This window comes from Botryllus schlosseri, chromosome 12 (assembly GCF_051294905.1).
Source record: "Botryllus schlosseri isolate E-star chromosome 12, Bs_hap1, whole genome shotgun sequence".
Classification (NCBI taxonomy): Eukaryota; Metazoa; Chordata; class Ascidiacea; order Stolidobranchia; family Styelidae; genus Botryllus; species Botryllus schlosseri.
In genome coordinates this window covers 9,492,248-9,514,789 of record NC_137247.1, presented here as the reverse complement: position 1 = coordinate 9,514,789, position 22,542 = coordinate 9,492,248, and the positions used below count along the sequence as shown (strand labels likewise).

The window sequence follows — 22,542 nt, the reverse complement described above, 5'->3', positions numbered from 1 at the left end:
GGAAATTGTATCGCAAAGAATTGTTGCATTGCCTTCTAAAAATCCTTGTATTCGACAGCTGTACATAGTGCACAATCGTCCACCATATCTGATCCAAATCGGCCATATGTGTGTTTCGGTGATATGTGATTTCTTCAAATACATTTACAATACAAAGCAGCACGTAAAATTATATTACCAATTCAAAAAAGCTCTCATATTACAATATGCGAAATACTCCGTCCCGGAGATTTTCTTCAGATCTATCGCATCGATCGAAGATATCAGTTGAAGGATTTTGTTGCAGTAAATTCCTTACCAGATAAAACAGAATGTATGCACGGACTGCACGCGCCGGCATTCTGGAATCCCCGCAACTGACGATGGGATTACCCATGGGTAAATGATAAATTCCGTAACAAAGCATCGCTCACCTATTTATAAAGCTTGTCCTCGCAGTAGCATATAATTTGCTGGACTTTTACGAGACTGAAGTCGATAAACTATGGCCGTAGTGCTTTGCAACGCAACAATTGTTATTCTGAGTCTGACCACGGTTATCTATTTGACGAATGCTCTACCACACATCTCGGAGGTGACAAGGTGAGTAAATTAAAGTAAATTGCTGCCTTGATATTGCTGTGTCATACCACAATAGAGATATGTTTTGGGGTGATACTAGAATGGAACTTTTGTTGTTAGTTGGTGGCATCCTTGATCATTTATAAAGGTAAAGTATATATACAATGGACCTAGTACTCACCTTAGAATTCCATTGAGTCAATATTTACATTGTGGGTCCGCTTACTTTGTGTTCTTCAATAATGAAGACAATAATGTGATTTAGAAGGGGTAAATTCTGTTTAAAGTGCGGAATCTCTTTACGCAAACCAAAGGCATTTTGGCTACCAATATTCCATTTACTTGGGATTGCATAGACAGCGCAAGGGTTAAATTGTGGTGGTGACATGTTCCCGAATATAGCGTTACCATAACGGGCTTTGAGAATGTCAGTGAAAATGCAACACCACCTTTCGCTCAAAGATATAACCGAGATTGACATGGGAAACGGTGCAGCAGGTAGGGCTTCGGCAGAAAACTGCTCTAAACCTGTCTAAAATCGAGCTACGGAAAACGCAATCGTCAAGTACATAGGTAGGCTATACGTCGTTCGTTCTTGAAGCGGCCCAATTGACAATTTGAATGCATCCTTTCGTGGTGAAACAGTCACTGAGCACCTCATTATAAAATCGGGCCCGACAATTTCAACGGACTGATCAACCAAGACGATAACAACCGATGTAACATTAACGCCAGTAAAGGGGTAGAAGTGTAGTATTTTCAGACCCCTTCCACACATACTCCTCAAAATGAATGAAGGGGACTGGTAGATTCACTAGCTTAGTATTCAACGACGAAAAGATATTGGAATTCGTAGCAATATCTGAGTCTGACACAGCCTATGTTAGGCTGCATAATTCTGATTTCACTAACTTTTCTTATACCCCCATCATATGAAGACGGAGGGCATCTCCCTTCATCAGAGTCCCTACCAACACCCACATCTATCCTGTGGTCAGTGCGTTCAAAGCAGCTCATCAGATTAGCTGAAATGATACTCACATTTGCTCAACAACCAAATGAATCTTATTCGCTGGTTTGTTCGTACTTGTTGATTATATTTACGTACAGTACGCAACGCCAGGAATTAAGTCTTAATCAGGTAGATGGGAGTGGCATCAGAGGTAGGGCGCCGCCTACAGAAGGAAACATTGAGGTAGGCCTATTCTTTGTAGTAATACCAGCGTAATTGTACGCGCATTTTGAACCAAGCGATTGCGCGGTTTATAATACATTTTTTGGCTATTGTCAACCGCCCAATAGATTTGAAATGACGATAACCAATTGTCAGCCTACCGTAACGCCGACCGGCCGATATTTCGAAATTTGCCGAAATACTGCTGAGAGACAAACGCTTTAAACCGTGAAATCTAAGCAATGAATAGTTTGCTTATACTCAAATTCAAAATGCGAGAGAAACATAAAATCAAGCAGTAAATTCGACGAGCAAACGATTTCTTCCAACTTGCGTATACGTGACTGCACTCATGCTTGCTCAATGCTCATGCGCTCATCCATCAACAGCAGTTCAGTACATTGACTTCTTTTTACATTATCTCGCGCGAATGCCGCCTGCAATCCGTCAACCGTAACGTAGAACTGACCTATAAACTGATCAGATTGAAATAAACCGAATATTTTCGGCTGGCGATTACCCCTGACGAGCTTTATTTCAACAGAAATCTAATATTATATTGTATATTGAGGTTCTGTACCTTCAAGAGTGCCTTTCAGCAATAAACATTAGCACACAGCGAATACTGGGGTGACCAGCTCGACAGTATGAGAAGCTTGTAGAATCTCCTCAGTTTACGGTCAGGCGGTGCTATGTCTCATCCTCCACTTATGTGCTTGTGCAATGTGCATGTTTCAATCAGTATGAGCGTGACCAATTGATTATTTAGCAGCGCCTGCGCCAGCAAGCGAAATTCGGGGATATTGCACTTCTGTCATTTCCGTGGGATACCTATATCAGAATCTGATCACGACTACACTTAGCGTGTATTCATCCATTCCATCAGTCTACTGTCGTTAATTCATAGATCGATTCATTTTTCATTCACGTGTACCATTACAGTGGCGAGATAGCTGCAACACCAATGGATTGCGGGTTCGAGTCCGACTCCACAATCCCAGCCTAAATGTTGGAGGTTTATCTAGGCCTCTCATCGCCATCTCATCAGCGTAAGCGGCGTCTTATAAAAGCCTAGAATTGGGCCGTGCTACAAGTCGGCAGCTACGGAATAAAAATGAAAAAATAGGCCTGGTGTAAATGACCATGGCCATAGTAGTCGACAAACACCATGACCACCACAAGCAACAACAACTTGTACCATTCTGAGACTATTGCTCGTTACAAAAAAGACTTTTTCACGCCATAATTAGTAATCATACAAAGCTTGACGGGGGACTATTTTCGTGCTGTTGAGAGATTTATTCACAATTATAAAATTCAATTTAATTTTTGTTAGTCATTGAAAATTTTCATCATTTAATCTTGTGACTAATTTATATAACGCTAGGGGAAGTGGTGACTAGGGCTGGGCAAAATGATTCGAGTACTCGAATCTGAATCGAGTAGTAATTTTAATGATTCGAGTCGAGTAGTAAAATACGATTTTTCCGAGTACTAAAATTATACGGTCCTCGCAACTGAAAGTTAATTTACTGACGAGAATTATAGTGTTGATACTAATTTCCACTGAGGAAGCCGCGAAACCTTGATTGGCCGTGTTTGAACATATCAGGCACAGTTTAAAGCTACGAACGTTACTAGAAATAACAAATTTCCGAAGTCATTATCATCCAACAAAATTGTTAAGAAGTGCAATGAAATCGGTATGGTCGAAAAAATACCAAAGCATCTTTAATGTGATGGATAACAGGCATTACGTTCTTTGTGGTGGCATAAAAGGTTCATATTTGAACTTCGACATAGTACATCCTTTTGTGACGTCATAATGAGTGATACTCGATTACTCGACTCGACTCGAAGCATATTACGTGATTCAGAATCGAATCACTCAGGTACTCGATTTTGCCCAGCCCTAGTGGTGACCCATAATTTAGCAATTATTACTTTCATCTGATTAGTCCGCAGTTGCACAGTACGGTGTTGCTTTCTCGTTACCATGTCATTCTGTTCTTTTCTGTTCTGCTGTCGGCTGCGTTCTATGTTGCTTAAATTGTCGTGAACTTACTGTCACTTTATTAAAGTAACCAATGTGGCTTTAAGCAGCAGAACACATCAGGTGAAATTAATAATTGCTAAATTACGCATCACCACAAGAACACTTGGTCATGTCGGTTGCAACAGTGCAGCGTCATAATTCCTTGTATATAAATGTTCTAAAAAATTCCTATTTGACAGGTGCAGAGTAACACACAGAGCGAGAGTAAATGACCAGAAGACATGGAAGGTGTATCATTGTAAAAATATGTTTCCTTCAACGTTCTACAGCGCTGAATGTCGGGAAAGTCGATGTAGAGGTATATCGGGTGGCGAGCCATATACCGGATATAATTTACCGGTCGTGAAAGAGAAGACGTATCACGACAGACATAACAGGAAAGGACTGATGCTGGTGAACAGTGATTGTGCCTGTGTAGCGGTCAAGCATCTTTGGCAGTGCAGCTATGGCCAATCGTGATGCCATGTATTGTTGTTCGTCGTGCAAACTGTGCAATAATATCAACCGAGTCCGATCCCTGTCCTGGGTTGCGTGAGACAGTGAAAGTCACTGTTTCGAGTAAAAAGACAAACTATCTTCTCAATTCTTCAATCAACTATATTTTAACCCTTTTCTGTGACTATCACTGAATTACTCATTTTACAGTACATTTCTATTTATTTTTATATGCCATTTTATGCAATTATTTATTGAAGAATTTTGCTTGCAAAATCCAAGTAACACTGTTAATTGAATTGTTTTGAATTGTTTTTACAGCGAAATTCTTACGTAATGACACGAGACCGATTTGTGTACTATCTTTTCTACATGGTAATTTTTATTTATATCGCGTACACCTATTTATTTCATATTTCTGCGATTAAAGTATTTTTTAATAAAGTATGTACTGTTCATTTAATATTTAAAGTATATTCATAGAAGTTCTAATCAAAAATCGTGAGCAACTAGCGGAGAATTGGAAAGAACATTGTATATCAACATCGTATTACCAAATATAACGTACCCGGTACAAAATGTCGAATTATCGGGGCGAAGAGATAGCCCCAGTTGTATATTGAAATACTGAACCTCCAAGAAGCTCTAAAAAAACGCTTGTTAAAAAGAGCGACAGCAGTCCCGTTTGTCATCAGCGAGCATCCGTATTGTATACCAGAACGAAACTTGAGACATACAGAATGAAATTGAACGTGATTATATGTCAAATGAAACCGATCATGAACAACTATTTGAATCCATGCATGTTCTCTACCCTCGATGGAGTTATGAAGACCCCTTGTGACAACGCAATCCATACCGCTTTGGCTTCGAATGAGGGAGAATTTATGGCGAATATCCAAGAACTACCGTGCGAGAGATTTGAATAGAATTAACGCGGGGCGAGACTAAAAAGTCGCAATCCATCATGACACCCTTTTTACGGGTTACGACAATTCCCTTCATATCGCCGAGTGATGCTAACCCGGGTAAAATTTCAATTTCGTCACGCGGGGTTACGCGTTGCGATTAGCCGGTCTTCTCTTGTCTACATATAAACTGTGTGATTCGTTAAAAGACAGGCATTCGCGAGCGAGAACTCGCGTCGTCAGATAGTTGAAAATGTTCGGCGTGATATCTTCTCTCCAAAAGTACAAGAAATACAAGTTGCCGATACTGCGATTCAGCGATGAGCTAATATATCAGTGCAACGTGAGTGATAATATTGCGTAACGCCAGGCGCGCGATGTGAACACGCCAAGTTGACGTAGCTATAGTTTAATAAGTGCGATAATGCATTATAAATCTACTTGGGACCACCGATCTGATTAATGATATGTAGTAGAATTTCTGGAAACGGGTCGTGTCCAATTTACTGACGTTTTGTCGGAAACATTGACCCGGTGCTGTCAATCAATACAGGTTAGAATATCTCGAAATCATAGAAAGGAATTGGTATTCATAAAGTAAATATTTGTCCCCAAACACGCGTGGTTTAGCTATTTTGTTTCCGATGCTATTGAGGGAATGTCAGGAGCAAGAATGGACGCACGGTCTTATCAAACAAATGAGGAATTTGCCGCATTGTTACCAGCACGCGTGGTTTGAGTCAAACTTACTTCCAAGTCAACTGTAGCATAGAATGAAAGCCTATTCAGGACCGTCTTTTTGTAGAGCACAAGACTCAAAACTGTATACTTCACGCTTTCGCTATTATCTTCCGTGACGCCATCAGAGGGGATACCGCTGACCGCCATGAAAGATTTGCCGCAGTAAGTAATTGATCCTATGCCTTTACGGGTGGTCTAACCAATGCTTAATTGTTTATGCTTATGCAAATCGGATCTTAACAGTAAACTAAATGGAATATCGAAACTGCCAGGTCTAGATCAATTTCAAAGTTAAAAATAAACTGGTCATTGTTCGCTACTTCCTATCCACCAAGCCCAACAATTTAAACAATTCCATTGTGCAATGATTCACCAAGATATAGTTTATTGCTCGATTTCGGACATACCCCCGTCGGTTCGGCTCGCATATCAGTTCAAACTTTTGATTGCCAGATGCGCATTACGCACACGCAAATTAGAAACATGCCTAGTACTTGGTCAGTCTTGTCCAAAATTAAGGCCAAATGGAATTTCCTGTTACAGTCCGAATAATTTTGCAAGCCATGACTTGAATTGCTGACCAACGTATTCAAGATTATTTTTTTTTCATTGTCTCCGCGAAAACCCATAATTGCACCACTCTGTTGATTCAAATACATTTATGTGACGCATGATAATTGAACTGGTTCTTTCAGGTGCCATGTCATAGCGAACGGGTCAAAAAACGTTACCGACAGCGTATCTCCGTGGATATCCAATGCTTACCACTGCAAAAACATGGAGCCGTCAAAGTTCATCTCAGTTGAATGTCATTCCGGATCGTGCTACAATCCGTTGACTCGCTATGTGCTGAGTGACTATACAATAAAACCTATAAGACGATGGAAGAAATACGTTATCCGATCGCTCGGAGATGTGTCACATAGCGGGTTGGCGTACATTACAGTGGCCTGTAAGTGCGTTCCGAACACCATAGCCCCCGACAATACCGGATTCGAATGACATCAAGTGGTGGTGATTTCAAGGTGTTGCATTCAACGAAAGGCTGCAGAAACAGCATTTGAATGAAAGCGCATACCATGGCGTCGTAAATAAACCCGAGATTACACCAGAAAAGAACGCAAGCAATCAATGGGAAGGCGTCTTTCCCTTACACGTACGGAAAATTACATTCCGCGCGAGCCAGCTTTCGCACAAGAAGAGGTGAGATTCCTATAACATATGATGAAGTATCACATTGACTTCCAAGTATTATTATTAAAATTCCAGAAATGAACGTTGAAATCGCCATTGGAGCAGTTGAGACTCTACTGCGGTTTATAACCTAGGTATGTCGTATCGGGATCACTGCAGGCATTCACCGAAGATTCAATGCTGGCTTATCAACGCAATCGATAACACAACGATTACCTCCAAAATATCATCATGGCTATGGAATTTACCAAACGATGCTGCAAGCATAGCCCACCGAGGTTGCACAAAGCGAGCTTACGACAAGTATTTTACCGAACCAGCTGTCCACTGCACTCTCAGAGACGCCATTGCATCGTTTAAAATGGAAATATAGTGACAAGTACACCCTCTACCCGCGTGGGTACCCAAACAATCGTGATGCAATCGGGGAATTTCCCGAAAAGCCATCGCGAGAGATTTATCGACTATAATAGCAACAGCTACGTATTGTATTATAAATACCATAAAATGGATTTCTTGTTTCTATAAATTTATAATTTAAGAATTACTAAAGTATGCAAACTTTTTAACATATCTATTTAATTGATATTTGCAATAATATATTTTTGAAATAAATTCTTGCAAGGTGAGATAAAATATAGTATCGACTCTGCAATGATGCGTGTACTTCGTAGCCAGTCGTAGGTTTCGGCTATGCGACAAGAATTTTCGTGCTCACCGTAAATACTATTAAATTCATAGTATACCTGAAACACTAGCAAGACTTCAGCTCCGCGAATGATGATACCAAGCTCCCTCTTCCAATGCGCTGAGCGTTTGAGGAACAGCTACACGTCTGACGCAGTGTCCGGAATGAAGTGTTTCCTATTTATCTTGCTATCATATTGATGGATCCGAAAAAGACAACATATGATCGGAAAATGTGCTCACCTAACTCTGATCGCCGGTGATTTTTTGCAAGGCGTTGTTACTCGGAAAACTTGTCTGCGTCTATTTTCCGTTGAGTTGACCTTTTTTATCGCGTCATATGCAGAATAAGCCGTCTTCATGTGCATTTTTCGACCGCGTTAGCTAATTAAATACATCTCACTGAACGTTCTAACATTTTAGCCCCCAGTCGCCCCCTTGGTTCTCAAAATCACCTACAGGGGGGCGAAATCGCCCACGTTGGGAACCACTGCGATAGACCGAAGATGTAGGAGTGTAGGCGGTCAATGTTTGCATTTTAGCAGCAAACGGTTCGTCGGAGATTGTGGCAAGCTATTTCATCTCCAGCAGTCGATTATCCGGGGATTTGAATATGATGCGTATACTGTTATATATTGCTTCGGTTCGCTTCTCCTCACTACGTTTCCGGGAGGTTCATGTCCATCCGCATGTGTATAACTCAATGAACGAATTCGCTCAAGTATCTTGCATCAATGCTGCAATGTCTATGAGGAAGTAATTATGAATCGTATAAAAGCTGCTTCTCATTAACTCCCTACCAACTAATACACATCGCTCAGTGCACACTGCACAGTTCCCGAAATCTGTGAAACATCTGTAAAAATAACATATAATTCCTATGAACGCAACCAAGTGGCACTATTACAGGCAGTAATATCGTCATTCATGATGGTGATGTACAGATATAAACGCGTAGAGTAAATTAGTCGAGGTAGGGTATACAGATATATTGGTGAGAAAATCACAATATTAATAAATAATTCGAAAAATGATCGATCAGGTAATCCCCATTTCCTTCGATTCTATAGATTCGCGTACAGATCATACTATATATACGCAGTACATTTTGCGTCAATAAATTCGCATTCTCTTGTACACTCGTAAGGCGGTTTATGGCGACGCTGTGACAATCTTTACGACATAAGGTGTTATTTGTGTTAGCTATTGCCCGAAAATAACATAATTTCAAGAAAGTCAAGTGGATTGCATACAGTCGGGTGGACAAGCTACAGAATTTGATTTTGATACGAAATCCAACCAAATAAAATCAAATAGAGACACATGGAAGGCGTACGGTTACGTGAGCCTAAATTAAAACCAATACAATATGATCGCGGTATTGGATTCTAAAACACGTATATCGCAAATCTAATCATCAGGGTAGGTTTATAAGGATACAGCCCCGTGAAGATGAGTCGGATTTCTCTGGCATTTCAGACAGTGTTCATGACAGATATGATATTGCAGAGATGCAGACAAAATCTACTCTTGTTATATTTATATAAATCACTTGGTTGGTGATATTGGCACATCCATGTTCATGTTCAGTTCACGTTCATTGTTCAGGTATATATGATAATGATGCGAATCGAATAGTAAAGAGCTCTCTTGTCAAAAGCATATAGCGCTAGCCGAGCCTGCCAAATTGGCCGATCTGCAACGTTAATAATGTAGTAACTTTAATCGCTGTTACTCCGTATAAACGCAATTATATATCATGATATCGCCGTGAAAAGCTAATAAGTAGCAATTGAACAAAAGAACACGATCATAGACAATTTATGGATTGAGATTTTCATTCCAAACGAATAATCCGAATTGTATACGCTCAACGTATCAAAATTTTAATTCGGATGAAACAATTATTTGTTTACTTCAGTCAGACACTATGCTATTCCTAAAAATAGGTTACCTAACCGCATTTTCACTTATCATATCGCACCTTGAGACGGTTACGGGACGACAGGATTATGTGGTTGAGCTACCAGAAAGTAAGTATTAGTAACAATAATATGCAGGCAAGGCATTCCTGCAAGATATGTTCGCATAAGCATATTTTAAAGATGCAAATATCGAATTGCGGGATGTTACTGACACAATCAAGTTAAAAGGTCGCTTGAAAATGCAAGAGAAGTCTCAACTAAGATCTATATCCAAATCCGTGTCGAAAAATTCTTAAATCCAATCTCGTGCTCAGATCCCAAATGTATATGTGTCTGTTTGAATCACTGTCGGCGACAAGTCGGTTGCAAGAGTAACGTTATTTCTTTGTTCAACGCTGTCTCGACACCACAGTCTTCTACCATGTAATTGTAAATTTGGATCTTGGGAGTTTGCCTTTGCATCGTTTCGACTTGTCCGTATGCCTACCCACGGCACAAAGCTACTGGTATAATATGGGTAAAGTACAAATATTGTTAAGAGTCAAAGAGTGTATATAAAATCCTTAATACGTACGGCAATAAAGGCCACCACACAACGCATGACTGAAAAGACATGTGTGAGATATTTAAGAAATGCGTGTCTAGATTTCATATGACAAGACCCTCGCATTTGTTCTTGTGATCAGCCGACCATAGAATACGTGCCTGGATTTATTGTAGCCCCAAATTAGGATCGACCAGGCGAAGACACTCGGCGTAAAGTCCTGAAGTAGTGCCCAAAGTATCTAGGCCCATAGGGGCATCGCATTAGGGTTAATTAGCGAAGAGGCCTATATATATGGGGTGCCGGTCTGCTTTGGGTGATTTTACGATAAGATGCTTATATGTAGAAACCAGGGCCGTAACAGCACTTCGTCAGGCCCCCCCCAAAACTTTGGTCTTGGGCCCCCCATAGGGTTATAGACCGAACTTCTGGGGGGCTTCGCCCTCCAGACCCCCCTCCCGCGATACACTGCTCACCGCTATCCATCATGTTCATTGGGAGTTTGTTTAGCGAATGAGCTTTGGTCGCCTATAAGCGCGCGAAGCGCGGAAAATTTCTAGAATTCATGATTTCATCGGTCAGTATGATCGGGAATTGCACATATTGTTATCAATTTTTATCTTCTCTCTGCTCACGTAATCAGATTTGCCGGTAGAGCTGAGTGAGGCGTGTTTGAAAAGGTGGGACCTGCACTCAGTAATAATAATTAAACATCTTCGGGCGTATACCCGTTGGCAGGAACGAAACAGCACCTCGTCAGGCGCCCAAAAACATGGGTCTTGGGCTCCCATAGGGCGATAAAACGACCCCCCATCACGTTGTTCGCGTTTGTCACGAAATTATCTGTACTGTATTGTGAGTCAGCGCGAGGCGCGAAAATTTTCGATAATTCATGATATAATCGGTCAATCAGATCGGCGATTGCATATATATTATGCTATCAATTTATTGTCCTCTCTACTCACGTAATTAGATTTACCGGTAGAGCTGAATGAAGTGTCTTTAAAACGGGAGGGCCCGTAAATAATGATTAAACATCTTCGGGCGGGCGGACCCGTTGATATGACTTCGTTACATGATGTTATTTCGTGACTTCCAGTCTGCTATATCAAAATATATAGAATCGCCCAAACGTAGGCTTCTAAACTAAGAGACGCACACGATTTCAAATTGGTATTTCTTCACTGGCATAAAATTTTTCCCAGCGGGATGGTATTTGTCTTGTGAGGTTCAGATTGCAAAGACAGGAACATTCGGCGCCAGTCATTTAGGCGCCTATGGACAATTAAACCTATATGTATTTTGTATAGCCTATGTAACGAAGTCTTCGGTCTGCATAAGGGCATAGACCTTTTCGGCCAAGCTTTTCTCGCTGCCGATCGTTCTGGCACACTTCTTGGAGTCGCATGTTATATGACCTAAAACTTGATTGTATGTCTTGGAGGGTCGTGGCGCGGTAATGGCCCTATACCCAATAATATAGATAAACGGTTAGTTGAATTCGCGCGCAGCGCGAAAAAATTTTCAAACAATTGCATAAATTTTCAAAAAATACTCTATGATTTATGCTAATTCACGAAATAATTTTGGGCCCCCTTCGAGCTCGGGCCCCCCCCAATTGGGGGGTTTGGGGTGCGGCAGTTACGGTGCTGGTAGAAACAATAAGGTAAGGTAATATTGACGGACTTATCGTATATTCTAGTTTTATACGGCTTTGCAGTGCAGCTATTGAGTTTGAATACATTCACGATCATATCAAAGATCACGACATAAAAGCATGTACTGATTGAGGGAATCTGGTAAGCCTAAGTAGAATGGACCCAACATTGCACACGGAACACTGCTCAACGCAAACCCCAAACTGCAGTAAATAGAATATGACTTTCAGTAACTGAATTGCATCATCATTTATCATTTATCCTTATCCATATTACTACATACTAACGAATGACGGCGTTTGTAAGGTCGAGACACCCGATTTCACATAGCATATATCCGCAAAAAATATTTATGCATCCGATACATTTGACTGAGTCAGTTCTGGAAACTTATAATGTTGATAGTGGCAATTCTTAGGCTCACCGAAAATGCAGTTGCGGTGGAACGTGGACTACGCCGACAGAGTCGTCAACTTCATTCTGGACATCTCCGGGCCGGCAACGTTGTCAACTCGAATAGTAGGAATCGGAATGTCAGATAGAGGGCAGTCTACGAACGCTGACATCGTTGTGATGCGGTATAAGATAGATGGAATTGAATTAAAGGTATTTGCAGTATTTGAGTTCACGAAACAGCATCCATTGTCCTGTACTATTCGAAACTTTCGAATCGCGATTTCGTCACGATGCGGCGTATCAAGTATCAATTTGCGTTCAACGGCAGGCCATATGTCAACGGAAAATTTAACCCATAAGAGAAACGCACCCTGCGAACTGCATAGGCGAGCTGAGGTCATTCCTGTGTGGCAATAGTCCTTGATTTCGGCTCAGAGAAAATTTGTATTGTAGGTGCCTGGCGTATCATAGATATTGACAAATGCTGCCATGTTCATCGACCGTAGAATATGACGATAACAACATATTACAGGTATCGGCTAATATGACAGCCCACACGGTTTAAGCGAGATGGAAAGTCCCATTTGCCCCTGTGTCAGTGGCAAACAGGTGGTGATTGTCAGTAAACATGTCATTATTTTCTATATCTTAAATCGAAATGAATCATAAAATTATCACCATTGACGTTATCCAGTCATGAACGCAAGATGTTTGCTTGTTTCTATGAAGGCTGGAGTCGCTATTACTAGATACATGTATTGCAAATGGTCAACGTAAAATTCTTATAACAAACACCGAACTATACCGTGCCTATGGATAACATTACGAAAACGATTTTCAACTACACCGGAGTAACAAAACTCTTCGAATATCTTCCGCGCCTCGCATGAATTAGCGCACAGTTTCTCGAAGCACTGAAGCGTAAGTGTGCTTTATGTAAATTTCTAAACTCATCCAACCCGCCTCGGACTCGAGTGCCCTCCAAACAGTGCAGTTCTAAATGGCCTTATTCGGTGATGTACCACTGAACACACTTGCCAAAGATTTGGAGACAAAAGACAAATAACCTGTTTATTTGTGCAGGACTGTTTAATGTATAAGTTCACCAATAAACATAAATCATAATGGACTTTTAACACGATAATGCCGTATTGCGGCGGCTATAGGCCTATTTGTAAATGCTTCATTAAATCGAAGGACTCGTGGAGCGACCGGGCGGGAAACATTCTTGAAGACGATGAACAGAATTACTACCTCGCAGACTTCAGCGTGGAAAACGACCGAGTTAGCGTTGCATTCTCAAGAGATATTGACACCCATGACAAACAAGATTACGTCATGGAGAATGGAACAACTAATCTGTTTTATTTCACGCTCGTGCAAGGTATGTAGACCAGTCAACTATCAGCATGTGATTATATCGTACACAGCTCTAAATTTAGAATGCTGGAGTGAAAATAACGTAGGTACGTGATATAATTAGAAACAGTCCGTTTGATAACACGAATAATCCTCGAATGAAAATAGACTTACTTCTACAGTGTGAACTATTGCATCATTCATAGGTAGATGGGTGCTTTGAAGCAAACCCACGGTTTGACTGCAAGATATACGGTGCACTGAATCAATAGACGAAAAATCGTTACGTTTGTGATATCAATTTCTCAATGGTTGCTATATTTTTGGACCGCACCGTGTCGTGATCATAGAATTACGTGTACAACATGGTGTAAGCATCAAGTTCGTAACATGACGCCAACGTTAACCACATACCGCCTCCATGCGTTGTAGTAGGCCTACCCTACAGTCTAGCTCTAGCATGTTCCTGACTGCAACATATTTCCTCCAGCTAGACATTGTAATAAAAAGTACGACCCGAAGTGACCTCGAAATGTAGGATAAATCCCGACGCCGGCAACGCTGGTAAAAGCTTATCGTTACGTTGAATAAATTATGAAGCTGAAAACATTTAAGCTGCAGTGAATACAAATAATACTAAATACTATACTTTTAGATACGACACAGAGAAAATACGGCTTCTCAGACGTAGAGGAATTTCTGAAACAAGCCGCCGATACAGTACTGAACGCGAGCGACGTGGAAAGCAGAATGATAAGCCTACAGCTGCTAAAACCAGACGTACCGCCTTCTTACTTCGGCAACGAGCAACACGTATCGTTCTTCAGCGTTCTGCAACCGAACGTAACACTGCCAACACAGGTTACCACATACTGGTGCTCCACAGGCAAGCTGCCAGACTTTATTGAATCGAAGATTCACGCGGTTGGATTCGGAGCCAATGTTACCCGTTCAAATCGAGACATCGTCCACCACATGGAGGTATAGTAAAGTCATTGCTTTTTATTACTCAGCTTCCTGGTAGGAAGTAAATACTCGATCGCCTCAAATACGCGCATATGTCACAGTTACGTCACAACTGGAAATGCCATGACTGAAGCAATCATAGTTATCAAACACATGAGCATCAGCTTGCGGCCGAATATCCTACAGTCGTGATGCAATTTTTCAATAACAGGTCTTTCTTTGTGATCCCGAAGATGGAGAAGTATCCCAGTACACGGGAATTTGTGATGGAGTTAACGAGCCTGATGATGTGAAGAGATGCAACAGAGTTATTGGAGCGTGGGCGAAAGGAGCCCAGGTACTTTCAGATAGTTGTATAGTTTTAAATTCTACCCACGAGTGTTTTAGAAAGCTGACCAAGTGAGATCAAACTTATTGCTAACATGGCTTTTATCTACAGGATGTATTCTATCCCGAGGAAGCCGGAATACCTTTTGGGGAGTACGGGGAATCCCGATATTTCCGTTTGGAGATACATTACCACAATCCAAATATACTAGTGGACATTGTCGACTCATCCGGCATGAACTTCTATTATACGGACAAATTAAGAAGATATGACGCAGGCGTGTTGGAAGTGGGAATCAGTTACAACGAGAATCTTGCTATCCCACCGAAAAATGAAGATTTCGTTTTGAAAGGGATATGTACCTCGGAATGCACACAAGAGGTCAGAAAGGCTGACAATGGAAACTATCCGATCAAGTTCATCAAACACATTCCTTGTTATGCAAAGACACGGTCAATTTACATAAAGATAGTCTAAATGTGTTTTCCTCAACAGGGTTTGGCTCCAGAAGGAATCAATGTCTTTGCCTCGCAACTTCACACTCATTTGATGGGGAGAAAGGTCTGGATTTCCCATTTAAGAGGGCAGAAACATCTTCCCGAATTGAATCGCGACAACCATTATCAAAGCACGTTTCAAGAAATTAGACAAATTTATCCGCCGGTTAGAGTTTTACCAGTAAGTACAAAACTGTTACGTCGATATAGACTTCATAGATGCGTAGCGAAATCATTAGCTAGCTGATAACAACCATAATGTACATCAGGATATTCATAATGGCTTACCGAGTATTTCAGGGGGACTCACTTGTCACAGCTTGCTCATATGACTCCACCAAACGATCAAACGTAACCACGACCGGGGATAGCCTTTTTCAAGAAATGTGCATCAGCTATCTTCATTATTACCCTCTCTCGTCCGTAGAGGTGTGCAAGAGCTCCATTTCAACTCCGACTCTCGGGGAATTTTTTCTTCTTCAAAAATTGTAAGTTGGCTATGCATTGCAAAGTAGATGCATGTTACTTTTATATACTTCCGTCCAACCGGCCGGCCTATACATTTGAGATCACATGTATCAGGAATATCTATAATTCTAGATATCCGTGGCATGTATGTCTAAAACATCATGCTTCGTCATTACAATACATGTACCAGTGGTTTTCAACCTTGTTCGCCTCATCTCCCCCTTATCTATCTCGACACAAATTTTCACCCCTCATATTTACGGATCCGGAAATGAGGATATATAATCGCTAAATATATTCACCTAATTCTGATTGCTGCTGAATGTAGTAAAAAGGGCCATTTTCCGAGGTGGTAGGTGCTTGGAAAACCGGTTTCCGCGTCTACTTTCCGTTGAGTTGATATTTTTTCGCGATATATGCAGAATAAGATGTCTTCACGTGTATTTTTTGACAGTTTTAATTAAAAATATCTCACTGGAGGTTCTAACATTTCCGCCCCCTATCGCCCCCAGCCCCCTCTTTTGGTATTTTCACCCCCTTGTTTCTCGAAATTGCCCACGTTGGGAACCACTGATCTATACAGACTGGCGGAAAGTTTTCCAACAAACTCGTCGGACACATGTAATAGCATTTTAACCTGATTTTTTGTTAAGGTTCACCGGACAACCACAAACTGTGAACTTTAATAACTTGGCCTCTAATTACAATCGGCTAAAATGGACGCCAGAGCTTGTCAGGGAACTTGAAATGACTTATGAAAGCGCGCCGCAGGACGTCGAGTGCAGACGTCACAATGGCGATAAAATACTGGGAAATAGAGCGATGCAGAACAGTTTTGAGTAGAGGCTAAGTCTGCAAAATTTACAATTCATTTGTACTTCGAACATGCTCTTTCTTGCTGGAAAATCTTGACTGAACACTAGATATTTGATTTCCCGATTGACGCATAGACTTACTATCGTTACCAAAGTGCGCTATATCCTGTCAGAAATAAATTTTGTATAGTCTCCAGATGTCTTACTAGCTGTCGTAGTTTGGCTGGTGTCTATCCGTGTTTTTTTCTTTTCCTCTGCAATACTACATTGTCTTACTATATTTGTATTTTGATTCCTCACGCGAGCACCACTCCTCACCATAGAACACTATATGCTTTTACGCTGCTTGTTACTTATATACGCTGCATTGATTCATTGGTTCAGTTTCCATTCATGATATTTATAAATTCTACATTTATTCCCCATTTGGTTTTGAATCTAACTCTGTGCTATGTCCTACATCGTGCCGTGTGCTCTTGATAAGAGGCGTGCGAGTCAATAAACGTTAATATGAACGTGCTGTTGAAAGCAGTAGGCCTATTACTTTCAATGTTTGAATTTTGAAATGACTTTCATTAGCGTACTTCGAAGTCGCAGTAATGGAAAGATTCGAACGCATATTCCCCACATATCTGATTGGACATGTTCGAGAGGGTTACGAAGGCTATTTGATGTGGGGATTTGAAAACTCTGAACCTTACCCAGGAATATCTCGAAATATCTACCTGCACGAATCTGGTAAACCCGGCCTGACAAGTTGTTTTTCAATTTTTTAATGTAGCAGGGTTGTTCGCGATTCGATTTGTTAGTCAGGATAGGTGGGCCTATAGCTCATATCAATTGGATTTAGATTGAGACATATTATGAGTAATCAATCCTAATCCAACGCAGCACTGCAGCGAATTGACATGACAAATCAAAAACGGCGATCAGTTCAGTTTGGTTTATTTTTATCAGTTTAATACAGCACAAAATATGTGATACAATGAAAAGACAGGAAGGTGTCGAAACGACTTGGAGTAGTCTTAGGAATCAGACACCCACCTTGGCCTAGGCGATGTAGAGAGGAGGCGTGCACGCTGACTGAAAAGTAAAAGGAGATAGTATAGACAAAAGCAAGCGACAAAAAATGGGGTGGCATGTGTTGGAAGGCGAGATCGGTAGGTCAGGTCGTGGTCCGGTAATTTTCAGGACGGACTAGTATTTATTTAGTAGTAATTGCTTGTATTTCGACTTGAATCTGGACACGCTCGTCGACTGTCGGATGGCCTGCGGGATACAGTTCCACACGTCAGGTCTGGTATAATGATTACGTTACGGTTCTTTTTGATGAGACATCACCTGCAACAGAGGTCGCAACGCAGTTAGCAGCAATTTCTGTGTACGACAGCTTGTTTTTCCGTTCTTGTACATGACTACAGGCGGTACGTAACGTATGCCAACGGCAAGAGGGCTCTGAGTCTCTGAGCATTCCCTGTAGCGTCAACTGGCGGTATCGTTATCACCGGGCTACTGTATTTGCGATTTTTACGTGTCATGTCAAATACTTCTGCGACTAGCGTCCCAATTCATAGTTATAATCAGCGTGTTCCATAATTTTCATCCGCTCAAGATACACAAGACACAATGCGATATGATGGACAGATAGGAAGATATAGACAGCGACCAGGCACGGTCTTACAATCTAACCTCAATCTCAGCCTCATACCAAATGTGACATTGTTCGATTTTGAGCTCTCGACTGTCATTCTTTTTTATGCTTTTCTCGCTCTTTTCAATCCTCTATTTTTCATTCAGCAGCTGGTCTTTGTTTGTAAAGGCACCATAAGGTCAGTGACGCAGGCCCAGTTTAACCTCCGACAATTCAGAACGTGCTCTAATGCTAAGAGTCTAACCCCAGTGTCCCGCACCGATGGCGGTGAGTTACGAACAACTGTGACCATTCGCGAGACTCGAACAGGCTTCAAGTCGCCGCGAAAATGATAGACCGTGGATATCATTCCATCTTAATGGATCTGCATTACTCTTTTAACAAAATTCCACTGCTTTTTCATCCTTTTCAAGTTACCTCTATAGTGTTTCACAGATGGGTTAGGTATGGTTGAGATGCCACACGACTCAAGGGATATATCCCTACACGGCAAATATCCTGCATCAATCGCTGCTAACCGGAGAAGTCCAGTAATCCAAACGTCATCATTGAAGAAATACATATGAGATCTAGACAGTCGAAATAGGACTTTGCTGACTGCAACAGACATTGTATAAAATCCTCCAGAGCAGAAAGTCGGATACGTGTCCACAGGATAGAGATCATGCGGTACGGTGTTCTTCACCGAATCTCCTACGCGAATCGGCTTCTGGTGTCTTTGAAGGTGATAGTTGCATAAAATGGGGAACTGTATTGACGAGACGGGGGATGATTCATTTACACCTTGGAACCAATGTTTTTTGATTGAGATGTACAGCTCTCTCAAGTTTGGCACTATGTCATCGTCACACGAAGCGAAGATCCATTGCCTCGGGAAATTTTCTGCCACCCACTGCATGCTGCCAAGAGTTTTCATCCCAACGGCACTAAAAGTAAACATAAATAATAAATCGAACACCAGTCTGCTCCGAGTTTCTATAATAAACACTGCTGGACAAGTTAGTCTCTATATCTATTCCGAATGAGCTTATTAAATAATTCCAAGTCCTGACCCATAAACTCATTTCTTATCGTTGGCGAGATAATGTTAGATAGTGCGAGCACCGGTTTGTCCGACCAAATGCTGGCAGTAAAACTCGTACGCACGGCTTCCAGTTTTAGCGCCCATCACTACCGGACTGTGTGGACAGGAGTTGGCGGTACTGACTCGATAATAATAATCGAACGCTTGCGTCGCATCTCCATCACAAAGCACATCATCGTTGGTGCAAACGAAAACAAACCGCGTCTCCTTCTTCATCAAGTCCATATCGGACCCTGTATGCGGTCTTGACTTAGATTCGACTAAAATTTGCATGGAAATTAAAATAGAATCGAGCTGCTGCGTCCAAATCAAGTTCTATAATCTGTTTCGCGAAATCCAAATCCAACATATACTTTCGGATTTCCTTTTTCATATCAAAATCACAATCCATCCTCACCTCAATTACTCACATTTAGTACAAAACAATCATAATTTACACTTCATAATTATTATTAAACTTGGTGTTGAAATCGGAGCAATTGCACATCATTACTATTTGAATTTCGTTTGCTATATCTGCCCATGTATTGTACACCGACGGATCTCAGCATCACGCGTCTGAAAATCTTATTATATTCGTATGATGTGAGGTCAAAGGGCTGAATAGATTAATATATATATATATAGAGACTTACGTATAAGTTTCCGATATGTCAAGTTGCAGTATATCGCCATACTCATCATTTTCCTCTTTCAGCAACTGTCTTTGACTTTCGTTCGGAGGATATCCAACAACAAAAAACACTCGCAATACAGTTCCCCGAAAGAATTTATAGGAAGCCCAACTTTCTCTCGCAAACACCCTCATGTCGAAGTTGCCCCAATGTGACTTTACTGCCACTACCATTGAATGTAGCGCGTCTAAGGAAATGCAATCGCACATATAGAGTAACTATCATAAGCCATATAATATCACAGTACCAATTCGGAAGCCATCTTCAATTGCCGAGTTAATCTTGGTTGGTTGCAGCACAAACTGGAAACACGGCCTTGCAGTTGGCAGTGGCTTCATTAGACTCATGTCACGGAGCTTCAGTGTGGCATAGGACGATTTCCCGGCGCTGCCCTCGAACACCAATATCAATAGAATGAGAAATCATACAGAAGTCTCAATCGAAAGGCTGTTACCAGATTCCATTTACGACGAGAGGAGAGAGACAAGTATCGTTGTATTCCAAAAGTTGCTCTTCTAGATATGCCTTCCGATGATTGAACCCGCTGCAGTTATCCATCAATTGTACTTTCGCGAACTTCAAAACGGACAGCAACAACATTGCTCGAATAATCCAAAGTGCATAGCCTTGCCAATATCTTTTTTGAAACATGGCGACAATTTCACGTGTCGACTATATGAAGTCTGTCACAATAACCGAAAATGGACGACTGTACCGGGATGCTAGACGGCAGGTTACATACGCTATATCATAATATTAATACACAGACGTATATTCCGAAAAGTAAGAATATCAATCAATCAATCGACAGATCAAATTTTTATCTGCCCAAGACACGCACTATGTACAATGCGATATACAAGACACACAATGCGATGCAAGAAATTGATCAATGACTAGGATTTTGCACGATTCCTGCACACCTCTAACACTCCAACACAGCTAGACGATGCAAAAATGATCTTGAGTATAACCGGTCGACTTACCTATCGTCTCTGAAACTATTGAGTGAAATATAGCCTAAAGCGTTGATCTGTTGAGAACGTGTGCGCAAAAATGGTAGTATACATAATATGTCGTCAAATAGATGTTCTTAGGCAGCCCATTGAATGAACTAAAATTCAGTAACCAGGTAGGCCTCCCAAGAATTATATTATCGCCAAATAATTGAACACATGTCAATATTCTTCAATAGAGTATGAACATTATGAATATGAGCATGTGAAGGTGCACAATCTGCACATTCAGACATATGTTATTATTTTACCACCACCATCATTTATTTATTGTTTTGTTATGGTCTATATAGGTTCCCACGATATACATCGATGACCGATGATTTTAGAAGTAGACGGTATTTTCATCGATTTTACATAAGAATAATTCAATATTCATTCATTTATCGAAGCAAAATCACAGGATTGCGCCGTTGCGAAAAGAAACCTGATCAAGCCTACGAATAGAATCCTAACCTCTCGCATATATTGAAATTTAACCAGAGGTGGTCAGTAACGAAGTACGTCTACTTTTTCGAAGTACTCAAGTAGTTTTCCTCTACTTCTGGTACTTACTCAGGTAGATCTTTTTTTCGCTACTTCAACTTCTACTTCGAAATATTTTGTGAACTACTTGCTTTATTTTCGCTATTTTCAGTTTGTCAAGTAGAAGTAGTTTAATCCCCCAATAAGAAAGACAGTCACAGTATGGCCCCCCATAACGTTTGAAACTACCGTTTCGCAATCTAGCAATTACCTTTCATACCTAGCAGCCCATGACGTGTCATAATCTGGAAAAGTGGACTTTGACTTTTTTAACGTTAGACCTGTTTTAACAGACCACCGTTGAAACTTTCTGGACAAAAGACATGAAATATATTTTCCGCTTTTTAGAAGTAGTAGGCCTCTTTGTATTTTTATTTCAATTACCAGTATTATACGTTGAGTTCTAATTATAGTTTCAGTTCTTTTGTCTGGAGAACATACATATTGAAGTATAAAAGTAAGTGTAGAAATGCATTATATTTTCCGAAAATAAAGCTAGGCTATACACTATATGGCATTTTTACAATCTGCCATATTTTTAATTAACATATACTAATCGCGCAAAGTGTGAAAGCCGTATCCGGCACAACTTATCCGTATTGCTCTTCGATTGAACTAGGGGTCTTATAATATGGGGGAGGGCGCCATGCCATGATATTCTCTAAAACGGGGTGTTCGAGTATCGCATTTCCATATCAATACTATCAATTACATCCCATGATGTGGATGACTGCTTATTCTGTCATAAATTGACACCTCCTGGGATGCATCAATATGAATTATGCTCTCTACACCTTCCGCATAGCTCCATTCGCAGCTTTTGACAGTCCATGCGAACGAATTACGATCGTTTTCACAACTACTTACTTACTTGAGTAGA

The 22,542-nt window shown here is 40.9% G+C and overlaps 3 protein-coding genes across 5 annotated transcripts; 2 read left to right on the top strand and 1 right to left on the bottom strand.

Moving 5' to 3' along the window:
• Positions 1-457: 457 nt before the first annotated feature.
• On the top strand, positions 458-7,724 carry LOC145452949 (uncharacterized). 2 transcript variants are annotated; one of them, XM_080331075.1, is made up of 5 exons: positions 458-582; positions 3,971-5,477; positions 5,940-6,037; positions 6,571-7,078; positions 7,145-7,724. In XM_080331075.1, exons 2-4 carry the CDS (start codon positions 5,388-5,390, stop codon positions 6,875-6,877), a joined length of 495 nt encoding a protein of 164 aa, XP_080187201.1. In that variant the 5' UTR covers positions 458-582; positions 3,971-5,387; the 3' UTR covers positions 6,878-7,078; positions 7,145-7,724. The 2 variants fall into 2 exon arrangements, with proteins under 2 accessions (XP_080187201.1, XP_080187202.1); XM_080331076.1 differs by lacking the exon at positions 458-582 and adding an exon at positions 3,656-3,851.
• A 1,415-nt stretch (positions 7,725-9,139) lies between these two features.
• Positions 9,140-17,240, top strand: LOC145452945 (dopamine beta-hydroxylase-like). Its single transcript, XM_080331071.1, has 9 exons — positions 9,140-9,789; positions 12,302-12,489; positions 13,477-13,663; positions 14,294-14,619; positions 14,816-14,941; positions 15,044-15,313; positions 15,428-15,610; positions 15,730-15,917; positions 16,551-17,240. Exons 1-9 carry the CDS (start codon positions 9,687-9,689, stop codon positions 16,738-16,740), a joined length of 1,761 nt encoding a protein of 586 aa, XP_080187197.1. The 5' UTR covers positions 9,140-9,686; the 3' UTR covers positions 16,741-17,240.
• Positions 17,241-17,641: 401 nt separating this feature from the next.
• On the bottom strand, positions 17,642-21,165 carry LOC145452948 (beta-1,3-galactosyltransferase 1-like). 2 transcript variants are annotated; one of them, XM_080331074.1, is made up of 5 exons: positions 21,108-21,165; positions 20,576-20,804; positions 20,369-20,508; positions 20,083-20,308; positions 17,642-19,289 (listed from the first exon to the last, which is right to left on the bottom strand). In XM_080331074.1, the coding sequence occupies exons 2-5, from the start codon at positions 20,770-20,772 to the stop codon at positions 18,719-18,721; spliced, it is 1,134 nt and encodes a 377-aa protein (XP_080187200.1). In that variant the 5' UTR covers positions 20,773-20,804; positions 21,108-21,165; the 3' UTR covers positions 17,642-18,718. The 2 variants fall into 2 exon arrangements, with proteins under 2 accessions (XP_080187200.1, XP_080187199.1); XM_080331073.1 differs by lacking the exon at positions 21,108-21,165 and having other exon boundaries at positions 20,576-21,052.
• Between the last annotated feature and the right edge of the window lie 1,377 nt (positions 21,166-22,542).

Coding starts and splice junctions, on each gene's coding strand:
- LOC145452945 (XM_080331071.1), top strand. CDS start 9,687: ATGCTATTCCTAAAAATAGGTTACCTAACCGCATTTTCACTTATCATA. Junction 15,314..15,427: donor CCTCGGAATGCACACAAGAG/GTCAGAAAGGCT, acceptor TTTCCTCAACAG/GGTTTGGCTCCAGAAGGAAT. Junction 15,611..15,729: donor CGCCGGTTAGAGTTTTACCA/GTAAGTACAAAA, acceptor CGAGTATTTCAG/GGGGACTCACTTGTCACAGC.
- LOC145452948 (XM_080331074.1), bottom strand. CDS start 20,772: ATGTTTCAAAAAAGATATTGGCAAGGCTATGCACTTTGGATTATTCGA. Junction 20,309..20,368: donor TGAAGATGGCTTCCGAATTG/GTACTGTGATAT, acceptor GCATTTCCTTAG/ACGCGCTACATTCAATGGTA. Junction 19,290..20,082: donor GACATATCGGAAACTTATAC/GTAAGTCTCTAT, acceptor GTTTACTTTTAG/TGCCGTTGGGATGAAAACTC.
- LOC145452949 (XM_080331075.1), top strand. CDS start 5,388: ATGTTCGGCGTGATATCTTCTCTCCAAAAGTACAAGAAATACAAGTTG. Junction 5,478..5,939: donor AGCTAATATATCAGTGCAAC/GTGAGTGATAAT, acceptor GTCTTTTTGTAG/AGCACAAGACTCAAAACTGT. Junction 6,038..6,570: donor GCCATGAAAGATTTGCCGCA/GTAAGTAATTGA, acceptor TGGTTCTTTCAG/GTGCCATGTCATAGCGAACG.